This window comes from Danio rerio, chromosome 18 (genome assembly GCF_052040795.2).
Source record: "Danio rerio strain M-AB ecotype USA chromosome 18, GRCz13ab, whole genome shotgun sequence".
NCBI classification, from domain to species: Eukaryota; Metazoa; Chordata; class Actinopteri; order Cypriniformes; family Danionidae; genus Danio; species Danio rerio.
Window position 1 is genome coordinate 8,187,501 of NC_141038.1, and position 25,179 is coordinate 8,212,679.

Genomic DNA, 25,179 nt, shown 5'->3' on the forward strand with positions numbered 1-25,179 from the left:
GCATCCGGATGAGCAGAGAGAAGCGGGATCACGTCATACGCAACACTGTGGCTGACAGCACACACCCTAATGTGGTAAGACAAAATACATTCATGCAACTTGAATAAGACAATTCCCGGTTTCTTTGAGCTTACTGGATTTATCAGGCACAGATTTGAGCAAAATGTTAACATTTGGATTATTCTATAAAAGGTCTTATTTGAGAATGTCATTTAGAGTTAAAATAACAAAATGTTTTCATTAACTGTGATTAAAAATGTGGCTAATTTCACTAAATGTTGATTTCTCAAGAATGTTCTGACAAGATTGTCTAAAACTAAATATAAACATGTCTGTTTTTTTGTTATTTTTAGCAATTTCATGTACAATTCTGAAAAAATGCCATTAGTAGTTACTTTACAAAATGTGTTGGCATCACTTTATTTTGATGCTCCCTTTAAAGCATTTTGTTGAATATAAGTTATGTTGCATCTACAAGCCAACTAATTCTCAATAGATTAGACTGTAAGGCTGGGGTTAGGGTTAGGCTAGTTATAAAGTTTTGTTATAGTCAGTTAAACATCTGTTGAAGGAGCAGCATCAACAGATATTAAGCAGACCGTCTACTATTACTGTCACAGTTTGTGGTTGGGGAAAATGAGCAAGAAGTCAATTGCAGAAAATAATAGGTCTTTAATAATAATAAAATGAAAATAAAAGCTAAACAAACTACCCTGAGGGGGAAAACATTAATGAAACAAATAAACGATCAAATCAAACTAGACTGGGCAGGCTAGCAGGAATCAGGACTTGAGGACAGGACAAGGCAGGAAACGACGACGATCTGGCACAGGACAGCAGACACGAGGAGAATATACGCAGAAGTAAATTAAAACACAAACAGGTGATCCTAATAAACTAATAATGGGTTAACAAGGAGGGTGGGAATAGACGGGAGAGCACAGGACACAAAGAGACAACACAAGCCATGTGCTCACATAAAACGAGACTAGAACCCGCAGCCAATGACAGAACTCATTAACCGCGTTCACAATAAAGGACAAGACTGAAGCACGAGGCCACGATGTAAACACAATTCCACTTGCCTTGACAAAACAAACATAAATGCAAGACATGAGCACACGATAAAATTAAAACACCTGACCATACAGTGCGCTCACACATAAGCAACGCTCATGTTTTATCTCAGCGCCAACCGAAACCAACCAGACTGAGACGCTGAGAATGAAACAGCGCTATGCCAATGAAACAAAACACAAACACGAGTACAAGAGCCCGTGTCCCAAGCACGCAGAGACCCTGCGTGCCCACATCAAGCGGGAGCGCGTACAGTCTGCGCGCACTCACGATGGCGTGACACAGATACACACAATGACAGAAAATAAGTGCTTGACCCGAGAAAACTCGAGCACAACAGGACAGGACAAGACAGAGCTGGTGTCCAGACTCTGCCACCAAAACAAGAATTTACAAGACCAGAGTGGCAGAACCCTGACAAATACTCAAATGAGAATTAGAGTGCTTTCACAGCTGTGAATCGATTCAGTTGTTCTGAAACAGAGATTACAAATGTTACAGTGTTGCTCTTGGAGCGGTTCGCTGTCACACTGCAAAGTTTCTAATCGGACCAAAAGAGCTAAAACAAGTCACGTGTGAGTAAACTCTCCTCACATTGGTCAAAGTGTCAGGGTTTATTTTGCAGCGTCCCGCTCAGCTGTCAGGAGAGGTGATGGTTTGGTGGTGATTGACAAGGTGCTGTGGGGAAGATGCGGTGGGGAAGGGGTGAGAAGGGTGCGCGACGATGCCTATTTGAGGACCGGGAGGGAGACGCGAGATTACCGGGAGATCATCACTCGTTTGCGGGCATCCGGAGACTCGCGAAACTTCCCGCCCTACTCATAATTCTCTCTTCATATAGCCGTATGCCTATTACATATCCATAAAACACTGTGATATAACCGCGCTCGTATCGGATCGCTTTCTCACTGCAATCGAACCGCTCCAGGGTTCGTTTCAATTGAGCCGAGACCACCTCACCCATGCAGTCTAGGAGTGATTACTTTGGCACTTTAAAACAAAAGTGTACGTGTGAAAGCACCCTTGGTTGGCTTGTAGTTGCAATTTTTTTGTCAACAAAATGTGCAAGAGATTATCCAAAAAAAAAAGTCTTACCAACATGTTTTTAACATAAACAGAACAACAATAAATCCAGACAAGCTAAAAATATATGATTTCCATATTTATCAAATTTTAAACAAGTCATAAAATCTATCTTTTTTGCATTTTCCAATATTCCACGTCTAGAAACTGCGGTGGTTCCAGATGGTGAGTTTGTGTTACTTTTCTTCCCTTAGTGAACCTCTTTATATCGCATTTTCATTCCATAAATTCCTAAAATATCATCTCAGACTTTCGTTAATAAATCGAGATGATTTGCTAAAGCAATTTCATGAGAGTTTTTTTTCAATCAATCTCATGAGGTAACTATACATGTTATACATGAGGTAACTTTAAAAAAAGCATTATCTAATTTGTACGAATTCATACAATTTCACTGGTTTAAAAACTATTTTCAAATGTATCCCCAAACTCCACCCCTCTCCACCACTTCTCATTTGGGGGGATGGGCAAATCACACTAAAATGTATGAATCAGATTATACATTGCATGAATCGCATACAAATTAACCCCCAAATTTTTTTTTTAAAGTTACAAATTATTGCAGTATTTTCAGCCCTGTTGCTGGAGAACCACGAGCTCTGCACATTTTCCATGTCTCCTTAACTAGATATGCCTGATTCAGATCATCAGCAGAGTCTGAAAGACCTGTAAAAGAGGTGTGAGAGTCAAAGGAGGCATCCAAAACATGCAGTGCTGGTGGTCCTCCAGGAACGTGGTTGAGAACCACTGGTTTATTGTATTCTTGAAAATACAGTGGTACACTAATATATGTGTGTATCATCAATTTTATAGAACCAAATTGGTAACACTTGACTTGTTCATAAGACTGTCGTGAATGTGAAGGAGATTTTATGCAGTCCTATGACAGTGTTATTAAATGTCATTTGCTCAGTTATGTCATTTTAAATGCAAAGATTACATAGTTTGCTATGACAAATGACTATGTTTTTGTCTTCACAACTTGGCATTACCAGGACAACAAAACTTGTCATAAATCTGTCATAAACATGATTGTCATAAGGCCATTATAATTGTGTCATAAATGTTTTTATGATCACTTTTTTAGTGAAACAAAAAATCTCATTCGAACAGAACAGCCCTTCTAGCAAAATGCTACCAAATCTCCTATAACATGTATTTGACAACAGAAGTATGTTTTGAGAGAAGCAGAGCTGACAAACAGCCTTTCTTTGACAGGTGAACCACAGCGCACCAATGCCTTTAATGGAGGACACATTTTCACGTCACAACGAGGCGTTCAGCGAATACGACTACTCCACTTCACCCTTCTACGGCAAACAGGGCATCTACACCAAAACAGAAGAACCACCACCATCATCATCATCATCTGCTGCAAACTTACCATCAATAACATTTAACAAATCCCTATTAAAAGAACCAAGACGCAATTATCTGGCGCTGCGGCCCAACGGGAGACCCGTGCACAGATTCAACAATAAAACAGTGTCATTTCAGGACTACGTCGTGGTTCGCGAATGTGACGAGGAGAGTGAAGAAACCACCACCTTCACAACCGAAGTAGAAGTCTGCTCGGATTTTGAGGAAATTAACATGGATTATGGATTAGAAAATGGCGATTCGGATGTCACCGAAGAACTTGAAATACAAAGTCCCACTTCATATTGTGACGATGCATCAGAAATGCTTAATACACAAGTCGACCAAGACTATGAAACTGCCATTGCAAATCAGACCGATTCTGAAGATATTCATGCAGATCCACCACAAAAAGTATCTGGAATACACAGAATTAAGTCTGACCTGGAGAAAATACACAGAGACTCGACTTTAACTCCAGAACGAGACCATTCGCCATCGCAAAAAACTCATTCAGAAGATGCTGCGTTCTCCAGTTTTAAAGGAGAGTCGCAAATAATAAACACTAAAGCCTTGGTTTCCTATAAACATTCAGAAAACGTTCAGTCAGATTGTGTCAGACAGTCTGACGATCTCACTGTAGATGCTGTGGTTTCAGGAGCTGAAAGTTCTGTGCAAAACACTCAAGATGCAAGTAACTTCACCGCTGATCTACAAACTCATGACTCCTATTACATTAACGAGGACATCGCAACTAATTTAGACGACAGCAGTCCAGGAGAGCAGTCCGGGTCTAGTTCAGATTCAAGCAGTCAACAACTGAACTATCTTCAGGTTCTTCAGTTTTTCGACAAACATCTTGACGATGATGGCGATTAAGATTGAAGAAAGCTAATAATGATACTGATTGATATGACATTGAGCACCAAATGAGCCTTTCGGAAAATGGAAAAGGACCAGTTTTGGTTTCCGCAGGACAACAAACATTCATAGGAGCTTCTAACTCAGTGTTTTGCATGCTACTTGTCCTGCGACGCTGGTTTATCTATACATGTTCTGAATCTGTGCCCTTTCTACATGATTTGAAACATTGCACATACACATACTTTTTTATTTATATTGCACTTTGTATTGTACTGGACTAATCGCAATAAAATCTACTGATGACTATAACAATAGACTGTTTGTTATGAGGTTCTTCTGCTAGACTTGCATGGAGCGCCAATATATACTCACTGGCCACTTTATTAGATACACCTGTCCAACTGCTTAACGCAAATTTCTGGTCAGCCAATCACATGGCAGCAACTCAATGCATTAAAGCATGTAGACAAAGCGAGCATCAGAATGGGGAAGAGAGGTGATTTAAATGACTTTAAATGTAGCATGGTTGTTGGTGCCAGACGGGCTGGACTGAGTATTTCAGAAACTGCTGATCTACTGGGATTTTCACACACAACCCTCTCAGAGAATGGTCCGAAAAAGAGAAAATATCCAGTGAGCGGCAGTTATGTAGGCGCAAATGCCTTGATGTTGCCGGAGGAGAATGGCCAGACTGGTTGGTGCTGATAGAACGGCAACAGTAACTCAAATAACTACTTGTTACAACTGAGGTCTGCAGGTATCCTGTCAGCTAATAACAGGAAACTGAGGCTACCAGTTCCACAGGCTCGCCAAAATTAGACAATAGAAGATTGGAAAAACGTTGCCTGGTCTGATGAGTCTCGATTTCTGCTGCGACATTCAGATGGTGGGGTCAGAATATGGCTTCAACAACACGAAAGCATGGATCCATCCTGCCTTGTATCAACGGTTCAGGTTGCTGGTGGTGGTGTAATGGTGTGGGGGATATTTTCTTGGCACACTTTGGGCCCATTAGTACCAATTGAGCATTGCCTCAACGCCACAGCCTACCTGAGTATTGTTGCTGACTATGCCCATCGCTTTAGATTAGATTAGATTCAACTTTATAGTCATTACATATGTACAATTACAAGGCAACCAAGGCTATCAGGTCTATCCAGGAGTGCAGTAGCAGCAAGTGCAGGATACAGGTATGGTTTATTAATTGCAATTATCAAAAAACTATGGGTAATATTTACAGATGGATGTACTATGAACACTATATACAGTTTGTATTAGATATGAATAGAAATTTACAACAGATGAATATGACCACAGTGTACTCATCTTCTTATGGCTACTTCCAGCAGGATAACGTCCCATATCATATAGCGTGAACATCTCAGATTCTTGAACATGACAATGAGTTCACTGTACTCAAATGACCTCTAAAGTCACCAGATCTAAATCCAATAGAGCACCATTGGGATGTGGTGGAATGGGAGATTTTCATCATGCATGTGCAGTAACTGTGATTACTAGCTTGATTCTATCATGTCAGTATGGAGCAAAATCTCAGAGGAATATTTCCAGTACTTTGTTGAATCTACGCCATGAAGGATCAAGGCAGTACTGAAGGCAAAAGGGGATCCAACCCGGTACTAGTAAGGAGTACCTAATAAAGTGGCCGGTGAGTGCAATATTAAAAATAATTACTAAAAATGTCAAAATGCTGTTTATGGGCCTAAAAATTGATCATGAAAGATTTAGAAGCCATGTCTTTAAACTTACAGTGAAGTGGACAGAAAGTAAAAGACTTGACATGTTTTAGCTAATATGACTTCATTTGCGAAGACTTTCACTTGTTGCTAACCTGTTGTAGTAGCATGTTGCTAGCTTGTTTTAATATGTTCAGGGGCTGGTCAGCGCAGGCCCTATTAAAGCATTAGTGTCTATTTCACGTCCAAAATGGTGGGGGGAGGGATATGAGAGGAGAATGGAGCTCGTGGAAGTTATGTAATTGGGGTCACGGATGTAAGTGACTAGTAGTGAGGGGGGCCAAATAATATTTCTGGGTCCCATAAACATTGAGGGCCGTTTGAACAGTTCTAACTTCCCCCGCGACCAGCGACCCTGAATGCATTAATAAAACGTTTTAACATTTTGCTAACCCTTCTGACATAGTTGACTCACTTGCACGTTAACATGATATTACATTGTTATTGCTAAGCATTGTTGCTACCATGTTTACTTTTAACATGCTGCTAACATGTTGGCAGACTGTTAGCATGAAATAAGTTAATGTTAAATGTTCAAATTTTATCTATACTAGCATGAATCAGTTTCTAACATGTTTAACCCATCATGGCTTGCACATATTAATGTTGCTAACAATAATAATACTTGAATGCTGTCATTAGCATGTTGCTAAAATGTTTTATGACAATCCTAACATACGGCAAACACATTGTAAGAGCATCAACATTTTAATATGTTGCAAGCGAAAATTTGTTAGCTTGTTTTAACAGTAAGCTAGCATGAACTTGCAAGTTGCTAGCTTGTTTTACCACTACACTTCCATGACTTACTGAACAGAATTCGGTGGTCAGACCTTCCATTTCTAGATGAAAAATGCCACAAATTTAGTCTCAGGAAAAAAGAAAATCAGCCTAAAGGGATAGTTCACCCAAAAGTGAACAATTATTAACCAACTACTCACCCTTAAGTGGTTCCAAACAGCTCTCAGTTTCTTTCTGCTAAACACAAAAGATATTTTGAAGAATGTTGATAACCCTCAGCCATTGACTTTCAGAGTAAGAAAAACAAATACTACCGAAGTCATCGGTTTCCAACACTCTTCGAAACATAATGAGTGAAGCATGAGGAAATGACAATCGTTATATGTGCATGAACCATTCCTTTCAAATAGTCGATCAGCATTTTTGTTGTCACAAGTCAACAGAATTCAGTAGAAATTATCAAGATAGATTATAGCTAGCCCAGAGGATAAGATTATAATGAGTGGAAATTAACCATGTACACCAAACAAAGGTAAAAACCAGATAAAATGACTAGATTTAAGCAATTTTATTGAGAAAACACTCTTAGTATTTACAATACCTGACCACAGCATACTGAATGGAATTCACATTCAATTATAGACATATATACACGAACTATATTCTAATGTTAACGGGATAGTTCACCCCAAAATTACAATTGTCATCATTTACTTATTCCAAACCAGTTTTGTTGAAGTCAAAAGAAGATAATTTGAAGAATGTTGAAAACCGGTAACCATTGACTTGAAAATGAATATGAACCACACAATGGAAATCCATGGTCACCAGTATCTGACATTCTCAGTATATCTTCAACAAAACTGGTCTGGAATAAATCTAGGTTGAGTAAATTATGACAAATTTTGAATTTTGGGGTGAGCTATCCCTTTAAGAGAGGTTCAGTCATGTACAACTCGCAGAAAGAAAGAAAAAGTTTTCATAACAGCCTTGAAGCCATTTACAGGATATGAGGGAGACTGAAAAGGCACTTGAGGGAAGATGATCATTAGTTTGTTGCTTCAGTCTATTATTGAAAGCAAAAACACTAAATAAATGTAGCAGTGGAAGAAACGATGTTCAGTGGTCCTTTAAGGCTGAATGGTCCTTGCATTTAAAGGGATCGTTCACCCCCCAAAAAATTACTCATTTCTCATCTTATTCTCAAGTAGTTACCAAGTGTAGTTAGTTAGTTAAGTGTTTCTTCCTTCTGTTGAACACCAAGGATATTTTAAAGAAAGCTGAAAACAGGTAACCATTGACCTTCATAGGAGAAAAAAATAATAATGGTCAATGGTTACAGGTTTCCAACATTCTTCAAAATATCTTAATTTGTCTTCAACAGAAAAAAGGTTTAAAACAAGGATGAATGCGGAGTAAATAAGGCCAGAATTTATATTTTGTGGTGAACTACTCCTTTAATGACTAAATATTAAAGCGAGGCTGATGACAGATCAGCTCAAGCCATGACATGCTGATCCCCGTCAACCAAATCTAAAATTCTCTAAGATCTAATACTATACGTGGTTTTCACTATGGTAAATGCAGATAAATATGAACTGTACATGTAGTGGTTGATATTATTTAGACAAGTAGTGTACATAAGGGCAATGCTTAGGTCATATTATGCGCAAGAACTCCTCTTATATCTAATGTTATTACTCTTGGCTGGGTTGGTTTACATGTATGCCATTATGCTGCATTACACGGGGTGCATAATAAATCGTTAGACAAACCTCTCCAAAAGCTTCACAAGCTGATCTGAATACTATTTCATCAGTGCATTTGAAATCGCATCAGAATCCAAGAGCGAAGAGCTGGAGATGTATATAAAAAGGCAAATCAAGCTGGATTTGATGGAGTCGCTGCTGTAGAAGAACAGAAATGTTTTGCAAACACAGTACAGTTTCACACCGTGGGATGCTTGAAATGATAAAATAAATTATTGTTCATTTTGCATTTGTTTTCAAGCGCAAAGTTCATAAAGTTAAAACTCATCGTGTCGCACCAGAGCATCGCCGAAATCTGTTGCTTGGCTCCCAACAAATAAGTCATACTTATCCACAATTTCCTGCTTTGTGAGACGGCCGTCCTGTCATGGAAATCAAAAACAGAATTATTGGAGCAGTTGTTGAGATTAAAAAAAGCAAACCAATAGCCTGTGAAATAATGATTTTCAGCTTTTGCACCATTTAAAGCAGTATTATTTGCCTTTATAATCCCATCAGAATAAATCAGACATACATTTTAGGTTACGATGTTTAGTCTTCCTGTGAATATTGTTAAATATTTCCCGAGTGATGTTTAACAGAGCAAGGAATTTTTCACTGTATGTCTGATAATATTTTTTCTTCAGGAGAAAGTCTTAATTGTTTTATTCCGGCAAGAATAAAAGCAGTTTTAAATTTTTCTAAAATCATTTTAAGGTTAATATTATTAGCCCCCTTGAGGTGCGAGGAGGAGCTTCACAGGACTCGACACTTGTAAACACTCACTCCATTGGGCTCGCAACTCTCAGCACTGCACAGATATGTCACTGATACCAAGCCAAACAAACACAGAGCTTCTAATACACGTCGTTGTGTCGTGCGGTGACATTTTTTTTTGAGAGGTGTGTCTCAGCATCGGCGTCAGCCAAGGTTAGGGCTACGCGAGTGTGCAAAGGCTGTGCCGGAGCACATGCGTGCGCTTGAAATAGAAGTATATATCAGCCTTTAGTGGATTATAAAGATTTAACAATTGATAACAGACCAAAATGTTACCAATCACACTTGAGCCTTCTGCAGTACTTCACATTATTAATGGATTTAGTAACTAAATTATATTTATATTATATTATATTTATATTAATATAAATTATATTTATATTCCAGTGTGATGAAAATGAATGGAAAATGCTTCAAATGTACCAACCAATAAGGAATGACATATTTTAACATTATTAATTAATAAAAAGGACAAATATTTACATGGTAACAATTTATTTTTCACGCTTCCTTTAATTTTCCGTTGAATAAAAATTAACTTTATTCATCTCAACTTAAATCAATCAAACTGACTAAAAATATTAAAGTCAAACTTTGTGTGTGTGTGTGTGTGTGTGTGTGTGTGTGTGTGTATGTGTGTATATATATATATATATATATATATATATATATATATATATATATATATATATATATATATATATATATATATATATATATATATATATATATATATGTATAAAATGTAGTTGAAACCTGATTAAAATAAAAGCAACATAAAACAGTTGTGTTGACTTTGTCATTAATTTTTTTCCTATATAATTACTCACAAAACACCACAGTTTTACATCGTCTCATTAATAAAAAGTTGCTTATCAAATCCAAAATGATTTCAGTTGAATTGTGGCTAATTTGATTAAATATTTCTAAATTGACTTATTGAGGGAGGGAAAGGTTCTCTTTATTTGAGATGCACTTTTAAAAAGATTTATATGGTTGATAAATATGGTTGTTGTTTTTAAAAGGAACACATTCAAATGCAAAATCACAGAGAGATGCCATGCTTTTACCTTGTCTGCGTCGGACTCGTACAGCAGGTGTTTGGCCTCCGCCTCTGCGTGGTCGTAATCAGCAGGTAAGATCCAGTCACGGGTCTCGTCTTTATCCATACGACCGTCTTTGTTCTTATCCCTGAATTCTGTAAACTGTTCTCTTTCTGTTTTCACCCACTCTGGTTCAGACGAGTCTCCGTTCTGACTGTACATATCACCTGAAATACAAACAACAGCAAATACAGAAGTCTATACCAATCATTTTTGGATTAACAGTCTTTTGGTAACATTGAGCGCAATGATAATGGTCTAATCCGAATCAAGGATTTATGCTAAGCATAAAGTGCTCCTGCCAGACCCGAAATGGGACAAAAAAAAAAAAAAAGGTAAAACTCAACTGTTTAACTCCAGGGGTGTAAAATAACGTCGTCAATTGCTTAAGTAAAAACAAAGAGAGGAAAAAAATAAAATCACCTAAATATTCTCTTTCCAGTCCTGATTTCCACATTTTTTTTGGAAATAGGCTCCTATTGCAACTCCCCTAGTGTTAAACAGTTGAGTTTTACCATTTTTAAATCCATTTAATGTCTTTTTTAAACAATGAGAAAGATGCTAATGGCCTAATCAGATTCAGTGATTTATGCTAAAACCAAGCTTAAACTCCTCCTGCCAGACCCGAAATGGGTTTTAAAAACATGGTAAAACTCAATTGCTTAACTCTAGGGGAGTAAAATTACGTCGCTAAACTTGCCAAAACTTGCTAAAGAGAAAAACAAAAAAAAAACAAAAAAAAACAAAGAGATATCATGATATTCTTTTTCCAGCTCTGATTTCTGCTTTTTTCCTATTACTCCTATTACAACTTCCCTAGAGTTAAACAGTTGAGTTTTATCATTTTTTAACACATTCAGCCAATTTCTGGTGTCTTTTTTTTTTAAACAATGAGCGCAATACCAATGGTCTTATTCGATTAAACGATTTATGCTAAGCTAAGCTAAAAGTCATCCTGCCAGACCAAGAATGGCCTCAAAAACGGTAAAACTCAACTGTTTAACTCTAGGGGAGTAAAATGACGTCGAGAGTTGCTAAATATATATATATATATATATATATATATATATATATATATATATATATATATATATATATATAAATATAAACACCACAATATTCTCTTTCTAGTCCTTATTTCCACTTTTTTTTTTTTTTTTTTTAAACCTCTTATTTTAACTCCCCTAGAGTTAACAGTAGAGTTACCATCTTTTATCTATTCAGCCAATTTTTTACATTGAGCACAATGCTAATGGTCTAATCTGATTTAATGATTTATGCTAAGCTAAGCTAAAAGTCCTCCCAGAATGGATTTTAAAAAAAATGGCAAAACGCAACTGTTAACTCTAGGGAACTAAAATGACATCAAAAGTGGCTAAAGAGAAAACAAAACAAAGAGAGAGAAAATAATAATAATAATCAGGATATTCTCTTTCCAGTCCTGGTTTCCACTTTTTTGGAAATAGGCTCCCGTTACAACTCCTCTAGTGTTAAACAGTTGAGTTATATCACGCTGGATCCATTTGGCCAATTTCTAGATCTTTTTTTAACATCGAGTAAGATGCTAACGGTGCGATCCGATTTAATGATTTATGCTAAGCTAAAAACTAGTCATAAGTTGCTGAAGAAAAAAAAAAGAAAAAAGAGAGAGAAATGATAATCATTATATTCTCTTTCCAGTCCTGATTTGCATTTTTTTTTTTTTTTTTAGAAATAAGCTCCTATTACAACTCGTCTTGAGTTAACAGTCGAGTTTTACCATTTTTGAATGCATTCAGACAATTTCTGTGTCTTTTTTTTTTTTTTACATTTTGAGTAAGATGCTAATGGTCTAATCCGATTCAATGATTTCTGCTAAGCTAAAAGTCCTCCTGCCAGACCATTAATGGGTTCAAAAATGGTAAAACTTATCTGTTTAACTCTAGGGGAGTAAAATGACATTGTACGTAGCTAAAGAAAAAAAGGGAGAGAAAAAAATTAGTAATTATAGATTTGAAAAGAAACTTACTTTATTTGGCGTTTTTTTTGTGGTTATTTAAATAAAAACAAAAGCTGCTGCTCTGATCATTCTCACTGTCTCTTGCATTATGTAGGTTTTATGAGTAAAAATTGAAAACTTTTGAAAGACCATTTTAAGACAAACTAAAGAAAATTGAAAGAAAAACAAACTAAAGGGAAAACAAAACGGCAATGTCAAGAACAAGAGAGTTGTATTAATACTAGCAACACTTCAAAGCAAAAAACAAACCTGATATAACTTTGAAATTAATTTAGCATAAAGCATGTTCAGGCTTGAATACTTCTGATTTATGTAATTGAGTGCAAATAACTTTTACAATAAAAAGAAATTGCAGCACGTCTCTAATTTACATGCATCTCTGGACAGTTGCAAGCTTACCGCCGCTAGATGGCGCCACAAAAATGCACATTCTGGAATTCAAATGCGAACAATATAAAACACAGTGCATCCCAGACTCAAGAAAACAGGGAAATCTGTAATTATAGGGTTAAATCACATCCCTAAATAACGACCTGAATGAATGCAGTACAATGCAGCTCGTTCTTGAACATTATAATCAATAAAGGCACTAATGACGATCGATGCTGAAATTATGCTTGTGCCTCACTTTAAAATAATGAAACAATTCCTCACAAAAATTGATGCCATGCTTAAAAAATTTAAAACTTGCTTCTCTGATTCAAGATGTATTTAAAGGCTTAAAGAGACCCATTATGCAAAATTCACTTTTATTAGGGGTGTTCAAACACAGTTGTGACAGCAGTGTGTGAATATCAGCAGCTTCTAAATGGTAAAAGTGTATACATTTCATTTTTTATAATCACACTTGATAAAACAGCCTGCAGAAACACTTTGATTGGCATTCTCCCTTTATATGCATCATCAGACGGGGAAAGCCCTGCCAGTAAGTGACCATCTCTCCCTCATTAGCATAAGATGTTAGTCTAGTTTTTGAATTTGCATATGCTGACACACAGGTGTTTGTAGTTCTGCCCTTTTGAAAAGATCTCATTTAAATTTAAAGCGACAGTCACCAAAACAGCAGAATTAGGATTAAAGCCTTAAAAGGTCTTCTCAAAGAGAAATAAAGCATCATATGTGGGGTATTTTGAGCTGAAACTTCACATACACGCTCTAGCGACATCAGAGACTTATTTTACATCTTGTAAAAAGGGTATAACAGGTCCCCCTGCAGAAGCCCTGATTCACATGTACAGTACATTTCACAAGTGTATTCATCCATGTTAGCACACTATTCTCAAATAAGCACATCAAAACCACCAATATTGTTGAATATTCCTAATTTGACTGACCAAAACAACGAGATAAAAATCTTACACGAGGTATAAACAACGCTTCAAATACATACGCACAAACACACACACAAAAACAACAACAACTTACCAATATATTCATTCAAATCGATCAAACCATCTCCATTTTTATCAATGTCCTCCATGGTCTCCTGTAGATCAAACCAAAAACAAAAATGATCTTAGAACTAAAGGTTTAACTTAAAAAAATGACATGTATAGCTGGACACAAAGAAAATGTAACAGAATATAGATTAATACAATGCTAATGTTATATTACATCATAATATACTAACCAAAACGTATTAAAATATAGTGCAAAGGGCAGTATAAAATACTACCTTTATGGTGTCTTTTTGTGTGTCTGAGTGCTTTATACAGATGAAATTCAGGAGTTTTGAGTAAAGTACACATGAAATCACAACAGACCATATGATTTTGTTAGCTGACATTGCTAGTTTGTAGTGAACAATTCATCTGTGCATGCCTTTAAGAAAAAAAAAAGTTTGCCTTTGTAATCTTTAATTAAAAGCTGGAAATACACTCCCTGTTTGTTTTCGGTTATATTCTCAGATTATATCTTTTGGAGGTATTGGGTGTGGCTAACATACTTAACCACACCCCTCCAGCTGTCAGTTTTGACATCAAATAGAATTGGCGATGAGAAGGTGTCTATTATGACCCGTTTCCACTGAGTGGTATGGTAGGGTACGCTTTCATAGCCGTTTCCACTGTCAAAAGGCGTACCGAACTGTACCACTTTTCCTAACCCTTTCGAAAGGGTACCAAAAGGCGGAGCTAGACACGCAGATGAACGCTATTGGTTTACAGAGATACGTCATTCGCTTACGCAACAAGCCAAAATGAAAACAAAAAAACCCGCCATGCTTAAAATACACACAGAGATTACAGCGGAATTATATATACATATAATAACGAGCCATGGTCAATCGGGCTCAAACAAACCTTGTAGCGTCTTGATGAATAGCCCCAATGGAGTAGAGCAGAATCTACCCTGTGCCTTGTATTTTTTAACGAGCCAGTCTGAAGCGTGATCGGTTTCGCTTTCTTGCTTGCGCTCGCCGAGCGTCTATATCTGAAATAAACAAACCTCGAGCTCATGATAATAACGTGCGTTTGATTATTGACGTGCTTTTGAAACCTGATCCTGTCAGACACTGACAAACCGAGAGTAAAGCGTAAAAAAAAAAAAGAGAAGCCGAAAAAAAAGCAGCACAATATTTCTTCAGCAAACAAGAACAAACTGCCTTGTTTTAATTTTTATCATCACCTTTTGGACTGATATGAACTGGGAATGATGGAATGAGTGTGCTTCTGAAGATTACAGACACAGATAAGAGGTTTTTACTGAGTGTAGGCTATATTTTGTGCTGTTTTGAACCTAGATAAGGACGAAATGTCTGCTGTGTGTAGTGTTTCTGTAGTTGGTAACATATCCGAGACTGTAACCGTACGTTCACACCGAAAGCGGCGAGAGCGTCAAAGTAGCCGGAAGTCATTCATTTTCAATGAGAGCCGGCGGCGATAGGCGACGATAAGCGGCGAGGAGCAGCGCGGCGCATCTTCGCCGGCGTGAGCGTCGAGGAGGGTTGAAATGAAGTCAACTTTATGGTAATGAGCTATGACGCGGTTCGGCGGCAAGCAATCAGAATAAAGACGTCCACCGCTTGATAGCAGTTCAGGGAACACAGACCTGTGAACTTTTGTTCCGACCACAGTTGTTCCCAAGGGTTTGATTATTGCGGTCGCCGGATTTCCAATTATTTACAATGTTTTCTTACAGGAACATACATTAAATAAGTTACTGGTGAGTTACTGATGTTCATTAATGTTATATAAATTTATCTTTAAAAAGCGGGAATCTCACGCGATGTGACAGTACAAAACAGTACTGCTGCTTCAGGATATTTCAGACATATGGACACATATTGGATAAATAGAGCAAAGCCACACCACATGCAACTTGATCTTCCATTGTTATATGAATTTGATAAGAAGTGCGCAACATTTTCACGCTAAAAACATGTCTTATGCAGGAATGTAACTGATAATGCTGCAACGGCTCCTTTAAGTACGAGATCAATGTAGCGAGTTTTGACGCTCTCGCCGCCGGAGCTGAAGGCAGACAGCGTTGTCGCCAGGGCGGCCAGAGCGACCTTGGACGCTCTCGCCACTTTCGGTGTGAACGTACTGTAAGGGGCTGTATGTGTTCATATATGTAGCATTTACTTATTTAATATAATTACAGACGTTACAGTAGGCTATTTCGCACTGTCATTGATCTGCAGTTATGATCAAATCCTGTTCATAGAAAGGGTAGTAATGAACATTTATACACAGGTATTTTTGAGTGTAAAGCGTCTGTTTTGTGAGAAGTGCTTTTCATATGCGAGCATCCCATGCAGCTTTATTGAAGACATTTAAGGGTGACTACATAATGACAGAAGATAACAACAATGGCCCAGACATACCAGTACTACAATATCCTTCATGTAGTCAAACTCCTCTGGGTGAAGAAATGCTGTGAACTCTTCCTTATTGGCCCTCAGGTCACCATCTTGGTCGGCCATCTTAAACCGTCGCTCATCTCTGGTCATCATTTGTCTGTAGTTAAAACCATCCTCAGGATCTGCTTCATCTAAACACACATCAAAACAGGATGGATTTATAGCCATTCATTAATAAACAAATAAATAAATTCATTCATTCATTACTGTAGTCAACTTAGAGCAGGGGTTTTCAAAGTGTGAGGCGCGCCTCCCCAGGGGGGCGCCAGAGCATGTCAGGGGAGGAGCAGGAAAAAATATTATATAATAAAAATATAATTAAGTTTAATTATTATATGTATTTCTTATTATTTTTAAATGTTTAAATTAAACAAAGCTAAAAAAAATAATACATCAAAAATAAGAAAACCTTTTTACCCAGAAGGCCATAGCTGTGAATTCGCTTCTCTTTGGCAAGCCCGCCAATACAGGTATATGCCTGCTAATCATGCTGCTAATACAATGGGTCGGTTTCTGAGACCCCCCGATTCAAAGCCTTCAAGTTCAGGGCTTAAACCCAAAAGACGACGATATGATGGTCAGTATTTGAGTTTAGGATTTACGTGGACAGGACCAGCTGATGAACCACGACCTTTATGTGTGGTTTATCAAGATATTTTGGCTAGTGACAGCATGAGACCCGCTAAACTTCAGCGACACCTTGAAACCAAGCATGATGAGGTAGCAGAAAAACCTCCAGAAATTTTTTGTGTGTGTGTGTGTGTGTGTGTGTGTGCGTGTGTGCGTGCGTGCGTGCGTGTGTGTATGTGTGTATGTGTGTGTGTGCGTGCGTGTTTGGGAGGAGGAGGGCGCCAATGGATAAGTTGTGTCAAAAGGGAGGCCCACTGTCTTAGACTTTGAAAAACCCTGACTTAGAGGATATATTCCAGGGGAAATGGATTAAATTTATTACAGATAAAAGACCTGATTTTGTTGCTATATATATATATTCACAATTATACGACCTGTGTATAATGAAGGTGGTCATTTGAGATTATTCTGGAAGGAATTATATTAGTACACACATTCTTACTCTCTAATGTAAAAAGTTTATTATTATTATTATTTTCTTTTGATTTTAATGCTATTTTTCTTTTTATAAATTAACAAAATTTTGGTACCATGTATAATTCGTACACCTGGCATGTAAATTGCATGTCATTTAAGGTCACATACTGACATCCAAATGTAACTTGAAATATAGGGCTAACATTAAACAAAATATAAAAAAACAAAGTTAATACAAATTATATAAATATTTATTGTTTTAAACTGGCTCCATTTTTGTGAATGTAGATTTTAAATTTGACTTATTTTTAGTTATTTAGTCATTTTATTATTATCATTAATGACTAAAAATAACTAATTAAAAATAACAATACAGTTTATTTCCAGTTACACATTTTAATTTAGCTTTAAGTTAAATATGTGCTGATCATGTGTCTATAATTGCTTATTACTTTAATTAAATATTATATATTATTATTATATATTTTAGGTCAACGAGGTGATATCTCATTTAATATGTATTTGTAGGAGATTTTACTACCGGTTCACCAATGTGATTATTAATCTGTAAAATAAACCAATTTAGACTAGTAAATCTTAACTTTTTTGGAGAATATACTTAGTTTTAGTCTCTATTTCTAAAAAGACATATGACATATTACTGGTGAAGTATGCGGGAAAAAAAAGACCAAAAAAGTAAAAAAAAAAAAAAGAAAATTGGTCTAAAAATTGGATTTACAAAACATGTAAAAATAAATCAATTGGGAGCGTTAAAAGCTAAAAGAATACGTGAAATGTTCCCTGGCATCTAACTAAAGTTTACAGTTGTTATCAACTACATTTTTAAAGGAACAAATCTGGACTCTTCTGTTCTTACATCATGTACTGAGACAAATGGAAAAGTTGCTATTATAAAAAAATTATTGAAACTTGAAATTATAGAAAACGTTTGAGCAAGATGCTAATAGTCTAATCAATTTAATGATCCATGCTAAAAAAGATCAAATTTAACCTTTTAATTCTAGGGAGGGAAATTGAAGTTTTTCTTTCATTTTAGCTTCATACAGGGTTGAAGCTAACACGTGCAAATGTACTACACCATATCATAAAACACACAATCTATTTAGCTTAAATGTATTCTTATATCTATAAAAATGTATTTACAATGTGAGAGCATGTGTTTGGCCAGGGACATAAAGAAGACTTTTAACCTATAATCAAGTATACAGATATTTGTTAAACTAATTTCCAGGACTTTTACAAAACTTTCCCAGGCCTGGAAAATGCCATGACTTTTCCAGGTTTTCCATGAATTCATTCATTAATTCTCCTTTCGGTTTACTCCCTTTATAATTCAGGGGTCGCCACAGCGGAATAAACCGCCAACTTATCCAGCATTTGTTTTCACACAGCGGATGCCCTTCCAGCTGCAACCCAGTAATGGGAAACATCTTTTCCATGAATGTATAAACCCTATTCATAAGACTTAAAAAAGGACTTAAGTTTTATCCTGACCTCAACTAAAACAAATCTGATTTATCACTGGGAGTATAAATTAACAGTCCAAAAGGATTGAAAACCCACATTACATTTATGTGCACCATGAGCAAAAGCTTTACTCTATACGCACCAAGTATGTAACCATACGTAGCATTCTTGTATTCCTCCCAGGAGACAAAAGAGTCTGAGTTGAGATCGTGAGCCTGCCATTGTCGGTCCACGTCCTCATAAATCCAGCGCCTCTGAGCGTGTTTGATCCACCGCTTCATCTCATCGGCAGTCACAAAACCATCGTGATCCTCATCGATCTTCTCTACAATCTTACTGCGTACAGAGAGAAAGAATTAATGATCTGCAAACCTTCTTCTTAAACCTTCCAGCAGGCACAGTATGTTAACTAGACATCAGATTGACACTGTACCTAAACGTCGTGGGGACGTTGCATTTTGTTTAGGAATGAAAATCGAGTTAGAACCCAACATCAGGCTGACATCAATGTCCACCCTAAAAGTCACCAAATATCAGTGTCTAATGATGTTACAGCATGACGTTGTGTGGACGTTACTACTATGATGACGTGTATCAGACGTTGGATTTCGGTTGCCATTCCCTAATGAATAAATGTCAGTATTTGACGTCAATTCGACTTTGGTTTAAGATGTTGGCTCAACGTTAGACTTTGGTCAGTTTCTAACACAACCTAAAATCAACTAAATTTGACATCGTTATTGGACGTCAAAATAACGTTGTCTTTAGGCGCTAGATAGACATTGAATTTTGGTCACCTGATGTCACGACCTAAATCTAACCTAAAATTAACATCTTATTAAAATTATTAAAATCAACATGTTTAGTGCCTGCTGGGCTTCCTTTTATTTATGCGTAAAAAAAAATATGCGCACAATTTTAATATATATATATATATATATATATATATATATATATATATATATTTTTTTTTTTTTTTTTTAAATGTTGAAGATTACACTTGTTATTTTCAAATATATGTAAATAAATTAAATCACAAACATTAACAGAGAAAAAGAATAAAAAGTTAAATGTCTGGAAGATTACAAATAAATAAATATGAATAAATAAATAAATAAATAATAAATAAATAAATAAATAAATAAAAATAAATAAATGTTTAAAAGGTGCAGTAGGTGATCTTCCACAATGCTCACAGCTTAGCATAAATCTGTGAATCACAGTCCCTCCCCTGCTGTCCAGAGCCACGCCTCCTGAAACAGGGGCACGCGCACCTTAAAGATGACGTGTTTTAAAAGCGACTCGTGCTTGTCCGGCTGCGTGCAGGAATTACATTCATTACTAAGCCAAACTGACATGCTATTTCAGATCAAATATTTAGAGTTACACTGTAAACAATGTAGGGAGAGACCAGGCGGAATAGCGCTATTTACTGGTGTTTTTTTTGTTAAACTAAATTAAAATCTTCATTATCAATGTTGTAAAATACCCCTTATGAAACTGAAAATAGTCTCATCAACCTTTCACCGGAAGATTTTAGTGGCTGAAGAACACTTCGGTGAAGATATAACCCATTTGTAACAACAACATCTAACGTTACATCAGCTTTGCGTGAAGCTAAAATAGTTTTAAAACAGAACATTAACCGTCTAAGAGAAATCATTCAGACATGGTGTCATCCTTTCTCCAGCGTGGAAAGGGAACTCCTATATTGATTCAACTTCAGGATTTTAAAAAGTTTTGATTCAGCATGTTTTTGCCAATCGCAAACGGTCGTGCTCTCTCTCTCATGAACGCGCAGCACGTCTATGCACACAGCAGTCGGCGGAGCTGCATACAAACGGCTGCGCAGTTGTTCAAATCTGCATTTGCTGACAGACAGTTTGAGCTGCTTATCGGAATTATGAGAGATGTCGGCCCAACTATTTAATTGGATGAACATATTTTGTTTTATGCCATACCCAAAATATAAAAATACATATAAATACATTTAGATCATTTACTGTAATCATTACTATTGGAATGTGGAGACTTTCAACCAGCAAAACAACAAATGCTTCTGAAGACAATCACCTACTGCACCTTTAAGCATGCAACTAAGAAATGTAAGGTATTAATATTAAAGTTTGATGACTTTTTCAAAAATGACAGACATTCGAAAGAAAAAAAAAATTCAATAATTTTCTATTGTCATGAAGACTGCACACATTTCGCGCTCAACGGTTTGTATTACGGGTCAATTTTGAACTACTGTTATCATTTTATATGCTATTTTTACACCACAAAAACTTCTGGCACACACTGACACACACACACATGCACACTCCAACACATACACAATAAGAATCTGCATTAACATTTGTGAATTCTCATTTATATTCTTGCTAAAAACGTTTTACACCTGTGCAGGTAACATAAGCAATAGAAAGTATACTTTTACTTCATTCATTCAATCATTTTCCTTCGCTTAGTCTATTTCAGGGGTCGCCACAGTGGAATGAGCAGCCAACTATTCCAGCATATGTTTTACAAAGCGAATGCCATTCTAGCTGCAACCTAGTACTGGGAAACACCCCCCCACACACACAGTACAGCCAATTTAGTTTATTCAATTCATGTCTTTGGACTTGTGGGGGAAACTGGAGCACCCGGAGGAGACCCATGCCAACACAGGGAGAACATGCAAACTCCACATAGAAATGCCAACTGACCTAGCTGGGACTCGAACCAGCGACCTTCTTGCTGTGAGGCGACAGAGCTAACCACTGAGCCACTGTGCTGCTACCCTCCCTTCACTTATATAATTAATAATAATAAAATAACAATAATAATAATAAAAGATGAGGGATAACCTGGACATTTACAGAGTTTGTGATGAAGGATGAGACTGCTTCTCCATGTAAAACAGATTTGAGTACTGAAATGAAAATGATGCCGTTTTATTTAACAGGTTTAGTGAAGGCGGCTCATTTTAGACACGTATGCTGAAGTGTATACAGAGTTAAAAACTTTTACCCAAGCCTCTCTTTGCTCTCCTCTGGCGTGAGCTGGTCAAAAGTCTTGGCCTCCTCCTGTCCCAAAAAAGCCTCGTGGTCGTAGTCGAAGTTCTCCTCATCATCGTGATCTTTGTTACTGAGAGGAACGTCGTGATGAACACGGTCTTTCTTCTCCATCGGTTTACTGGAGGACTGAAGAATGCAGAGGGCGACGAAAAACAAGAGCGGCCACTGCTCCATCTTCTCCGACACTTTATCAATAGAAAACTGAATCAGAAAAAAGTAGAAAGATTGTCAATGTACACACAATATTACAACCAATGGTACACCATGCTCATTCTATAAACCATAAGCTCTTAAAGGCATGTTTCATCACTGTATACTTGACCTCAAGTTGTTGTAAACTTTTAAGACTTTTTAAGTCTTCCGTTATGCACAAAAGAAGATATTATGAAGAATGTTGGAGGGGGGAAATACTTTTGCAGAAACAAAATAAAATACTATGCAAGTCTCCATTCTTCAGTATATCTTTTCTGGTTCAACAGAAGAAACTCAAACTGTGAAACTGAGTTTTCGGTTTTGGGGTTTATTACCTGTAAGTGCACAAAGTTATTTGTTTAACTGTTCTGTATACATACTTACTGTGTACACACAATTTGGGAAAGGTATTGTTTATATTAGATTACAATATATTCAGCTTTATTGCCATTACACATGTACAAGTACAAGGTAAAGAAATGCAGGCAATTCACTATATTATGGCAAAATACAAAAAAAAGCAAACAATATAATTTCATCAATTGCAAATAATTCAACTGCAAACAATATCATTTCAATCAAAAAACGACAATAAAATATTTACAATAATTTACCAATTTGTGCTAAAATATGTATATGAATACACATGTACACACGGAATAAAAATAAATGCATATAATAAAAAGCAATTACGTGTGTATAAATTACATAAATATTAAGTAAATAAAGTGTTTTTGTAAAAGGCGGAAAAAATGTACCATAAGGATTACGTTATAAACTGCATAACTCTAAATGTATATATGTTTATATGGATATATGAAGAGTGGAGATGCAAAAACCTCTAAAAGCCGTTTGAAATTTCCTTCAATAATGAGCATTTTTATCAGGCTCCTGTGTGTGGGTTCAGTCATTTTAAATTTATAGCACAGAATATACTTTTTAAAAGCTCTTTAAAATGAAATAACTCAACATAAACATATGAGTCTGGATAAAATGCTCATTTTCAATGGAAATTTCAGATGGCACTTTCAGATGGAACGTTAGAGGTTTTTGCATCTGAACTCTTCATATATAGAGTATTTGACAGTCTTGTTACATTTAAATGCATTTCCCCACAATTAATAGCAAAAGTACACCCGAACACGTTGTTTTAAAATGTTAACGTTACCAAATATGTCCTTTTAAATATACTATTCTCTGCAACATGCAAACATCACTTCAGTTACCCTCATTAAGCCTCGCACAATTGCACGTAATACTCAAATGGCACAAACTTAAAACAGCGATGCTTAATGGGGCATTTTTCTTCTACTTTTAATGGTTTAATTCAACTTTACCCACGAAAATGTGCAGTTTTTCACGCCGCCCGGCTAATATCTCAGTAACTCCGGATGTCCAACTACTAGTTTTTAGACGCTTCCCCTGGAAGGACCGCTGTACTGACCAATCAGATTGAAGATAAATCTAGGACCTCTCTTAACAGACCAATCGGATTCAAGATTGCACATTGAACCGCCCATGCAGACGTAGTCTACGCTGATTCGCGATTGGTCCACTTCAGTCCAAACGTGATTATGTCATTGGTTTAGATCTGCCACGTCCTCAAGGCGTTCGTACCATCGACATGCAGAATATTTATCTTTACGTTACAGTGTTTTGTGTTGTATTCCTCGAAGTTTTGTAAGCTTTTGCTATTCTTAAAGCAAGTACAACATTGCCACAAACGTCCTTTTGTTAACAGTATTAAATATAACGTTAATAGGATACTTTTTATGCAGGATAAAGTTTGATATTCATTCATCCATTCATTACCTTCGGCTTAGTCCCTTTATTCATTAGGGGTCACCACAGCGGAATGAACTGCCAACTTAACATCCGCAACACCCATAAACACACACACACACACACACACACACAGCCTATTTAGTTTAATTCACCTATAGCGCATGTCTTTAAACTGTTGGAGAAACGGGAGCACCCGAAGGAAACCCCCACCAACACGAGGAGAACACGCAAACTCCACACAGAAATGCCAACTGACCCAGTCGGGACTCGAACCAGCGACCTCCTTGCTGTAAGGCGACAGTGCTATCCACTAAACACCATTTGAATACATTACTCCTATTTGATGGTCTAATCATTTTAAAAGCATTGTGTAAATCTAAATAGATGACTTACAAAAATATTATTTTATGCACAGCTTATTTATCATGAACGCATTCTTTACTCTTCACTTTAAGACTTTGCATTATGAAGCATTGATAAATAAAAATAACAGAAGTATTATTTTAACTTGGCCCCACAATTCAACTCAAACTCAATTTTAAAAAGTGAATATTTGTTTCAAGTACCTTTTAAACATCACAGTACACTTAAAATTCATCACTAAGTTGTCATTCTATGTAAAAAATAAGCAGTTTTTTAAATACTGATATAACCTGGGCCCAGTTTTGTAAAAATATGAAAAATAAATTAAATGATCCAGATCAAGCTGGTCTAGATTATGAAATCCTGGACTAACTGATCTCTTTTATGACAACAGCAGGTATAGGCAAATACCAGTGGCCACAAACAGCCATTGTTCATTTTAATAAGGAACTGAAACACTGCAATCAACAAACAGTTGACCTTTTTTAGTTTGTTCTAATACAATACTGCTTTGATATTGTTGTTTACCATATCTCATTAGATGTGGCATGCTTCATAGTGGCTTCAGATATTAATAAATGGGTCACACTTTACAATAAGGTTCATTAGTTAATGTTAATTAATGCATTTACTAACATGAACAAACAATGAACAATACATTCACTACTGTATTTGTTCATGTTAGTTAAGGTTAGTTAATGAAAACACAGTTGTTCATTGTTAGTTCATGTTAATTCATGGTGAATTAACTAATGTTAACAAGCATGGACTTGGATGTTAATAATGCATTAGTAAATGTTCAATTATGATTAATAAATGCTGTACATGTGTTGTTCATGATTAGTTCATGTTAGTAAATGCATTAACTAATG

At 36.4% G+C, this 25,179-nt stretch overlaps 4 protein-coding genes across 18 annotated transcripts in view; 1 reads left to right on the forward strand and 3 right to left on the reverse strand.

Annotated features, from left to right (window-relative positions):
- LOC100537321 (cadherin-related family member 5) overlaps positions 1-8,955 on the forward strand; it is a 35,724-nt gene extending 26,769 nt beyond the window's left edge. For 7 of the 14 annotated variants that reach the window (XM_087292828.1, XM_087292831.1, XM_087292830.1 and 4 more), the window contains 3 exons: positions 1-74; positions 2,305-2,325; positions 3,379-8,955. The exon at positions 1-74 is cut by the window's left edge and continues 120 nt beyond it. In XM_087292828.1, coding sequence (XP_087148954.1) covers positions 1-74; positions 2,305-2,325; positions 3,379-4,398 — 1,115 coding nt within the window. In that variant the 3' untranslated portion in view covers positions 4,399-8,955. The remainder of the gene's footprint in view (positions 75-2,304; positions 2,326-3,378) is intronic. The other 7 variants (XM_087292836.1, XM_087292837.1, XM_087292838.1 and 4 more) reach the window with 1 other exon arrangement.
- cd9a (CD9 molecule a) overlaps positions 1-25,179 on the reverse strand; it is a 297,612-nt gene that overhangs the window by 161,569 nt on the left and 110,864 nt on the right. The window lies entirely within an intron of this gene.
- Positions 1-25,179, reverse strand: part of LOC101882393 (uncharacterized) — a 768,785-nt gene that overhangs the window by 139,933 nt on the left and 603,673 nt on the right. The gene's annotated exons all lie outside the window — the stretch shown is intronic.
- Positions 7,439-23,592, reverse strand: calub (calumenin b). Of its 2 annotated transcripts, none has more exons than XM_087291776.1 (7): positions 23,501-23,592; positions 21,921-22,168; positions 19,048-19,241; positions 16,335-16,501; positions 13,934-13,994; positions 10,477-10,676; positions 7,439-9,012 (listed from the first exon to the last, which is right to left on the reverse strand). In XM_087291776.1, the coding sequence occupies exons 2-7, from the start codon at positions 22,139-22,141 to the stop codon at positions 8,908-8,910; spliced, it is 948 nt and encodes a 315-aa protein (XP_087147902.1). In that variant the 5' UTR covers positions 22,142-22,168; positions 23,501-23,592; the 3' UTR covers positions 7,439-8,907.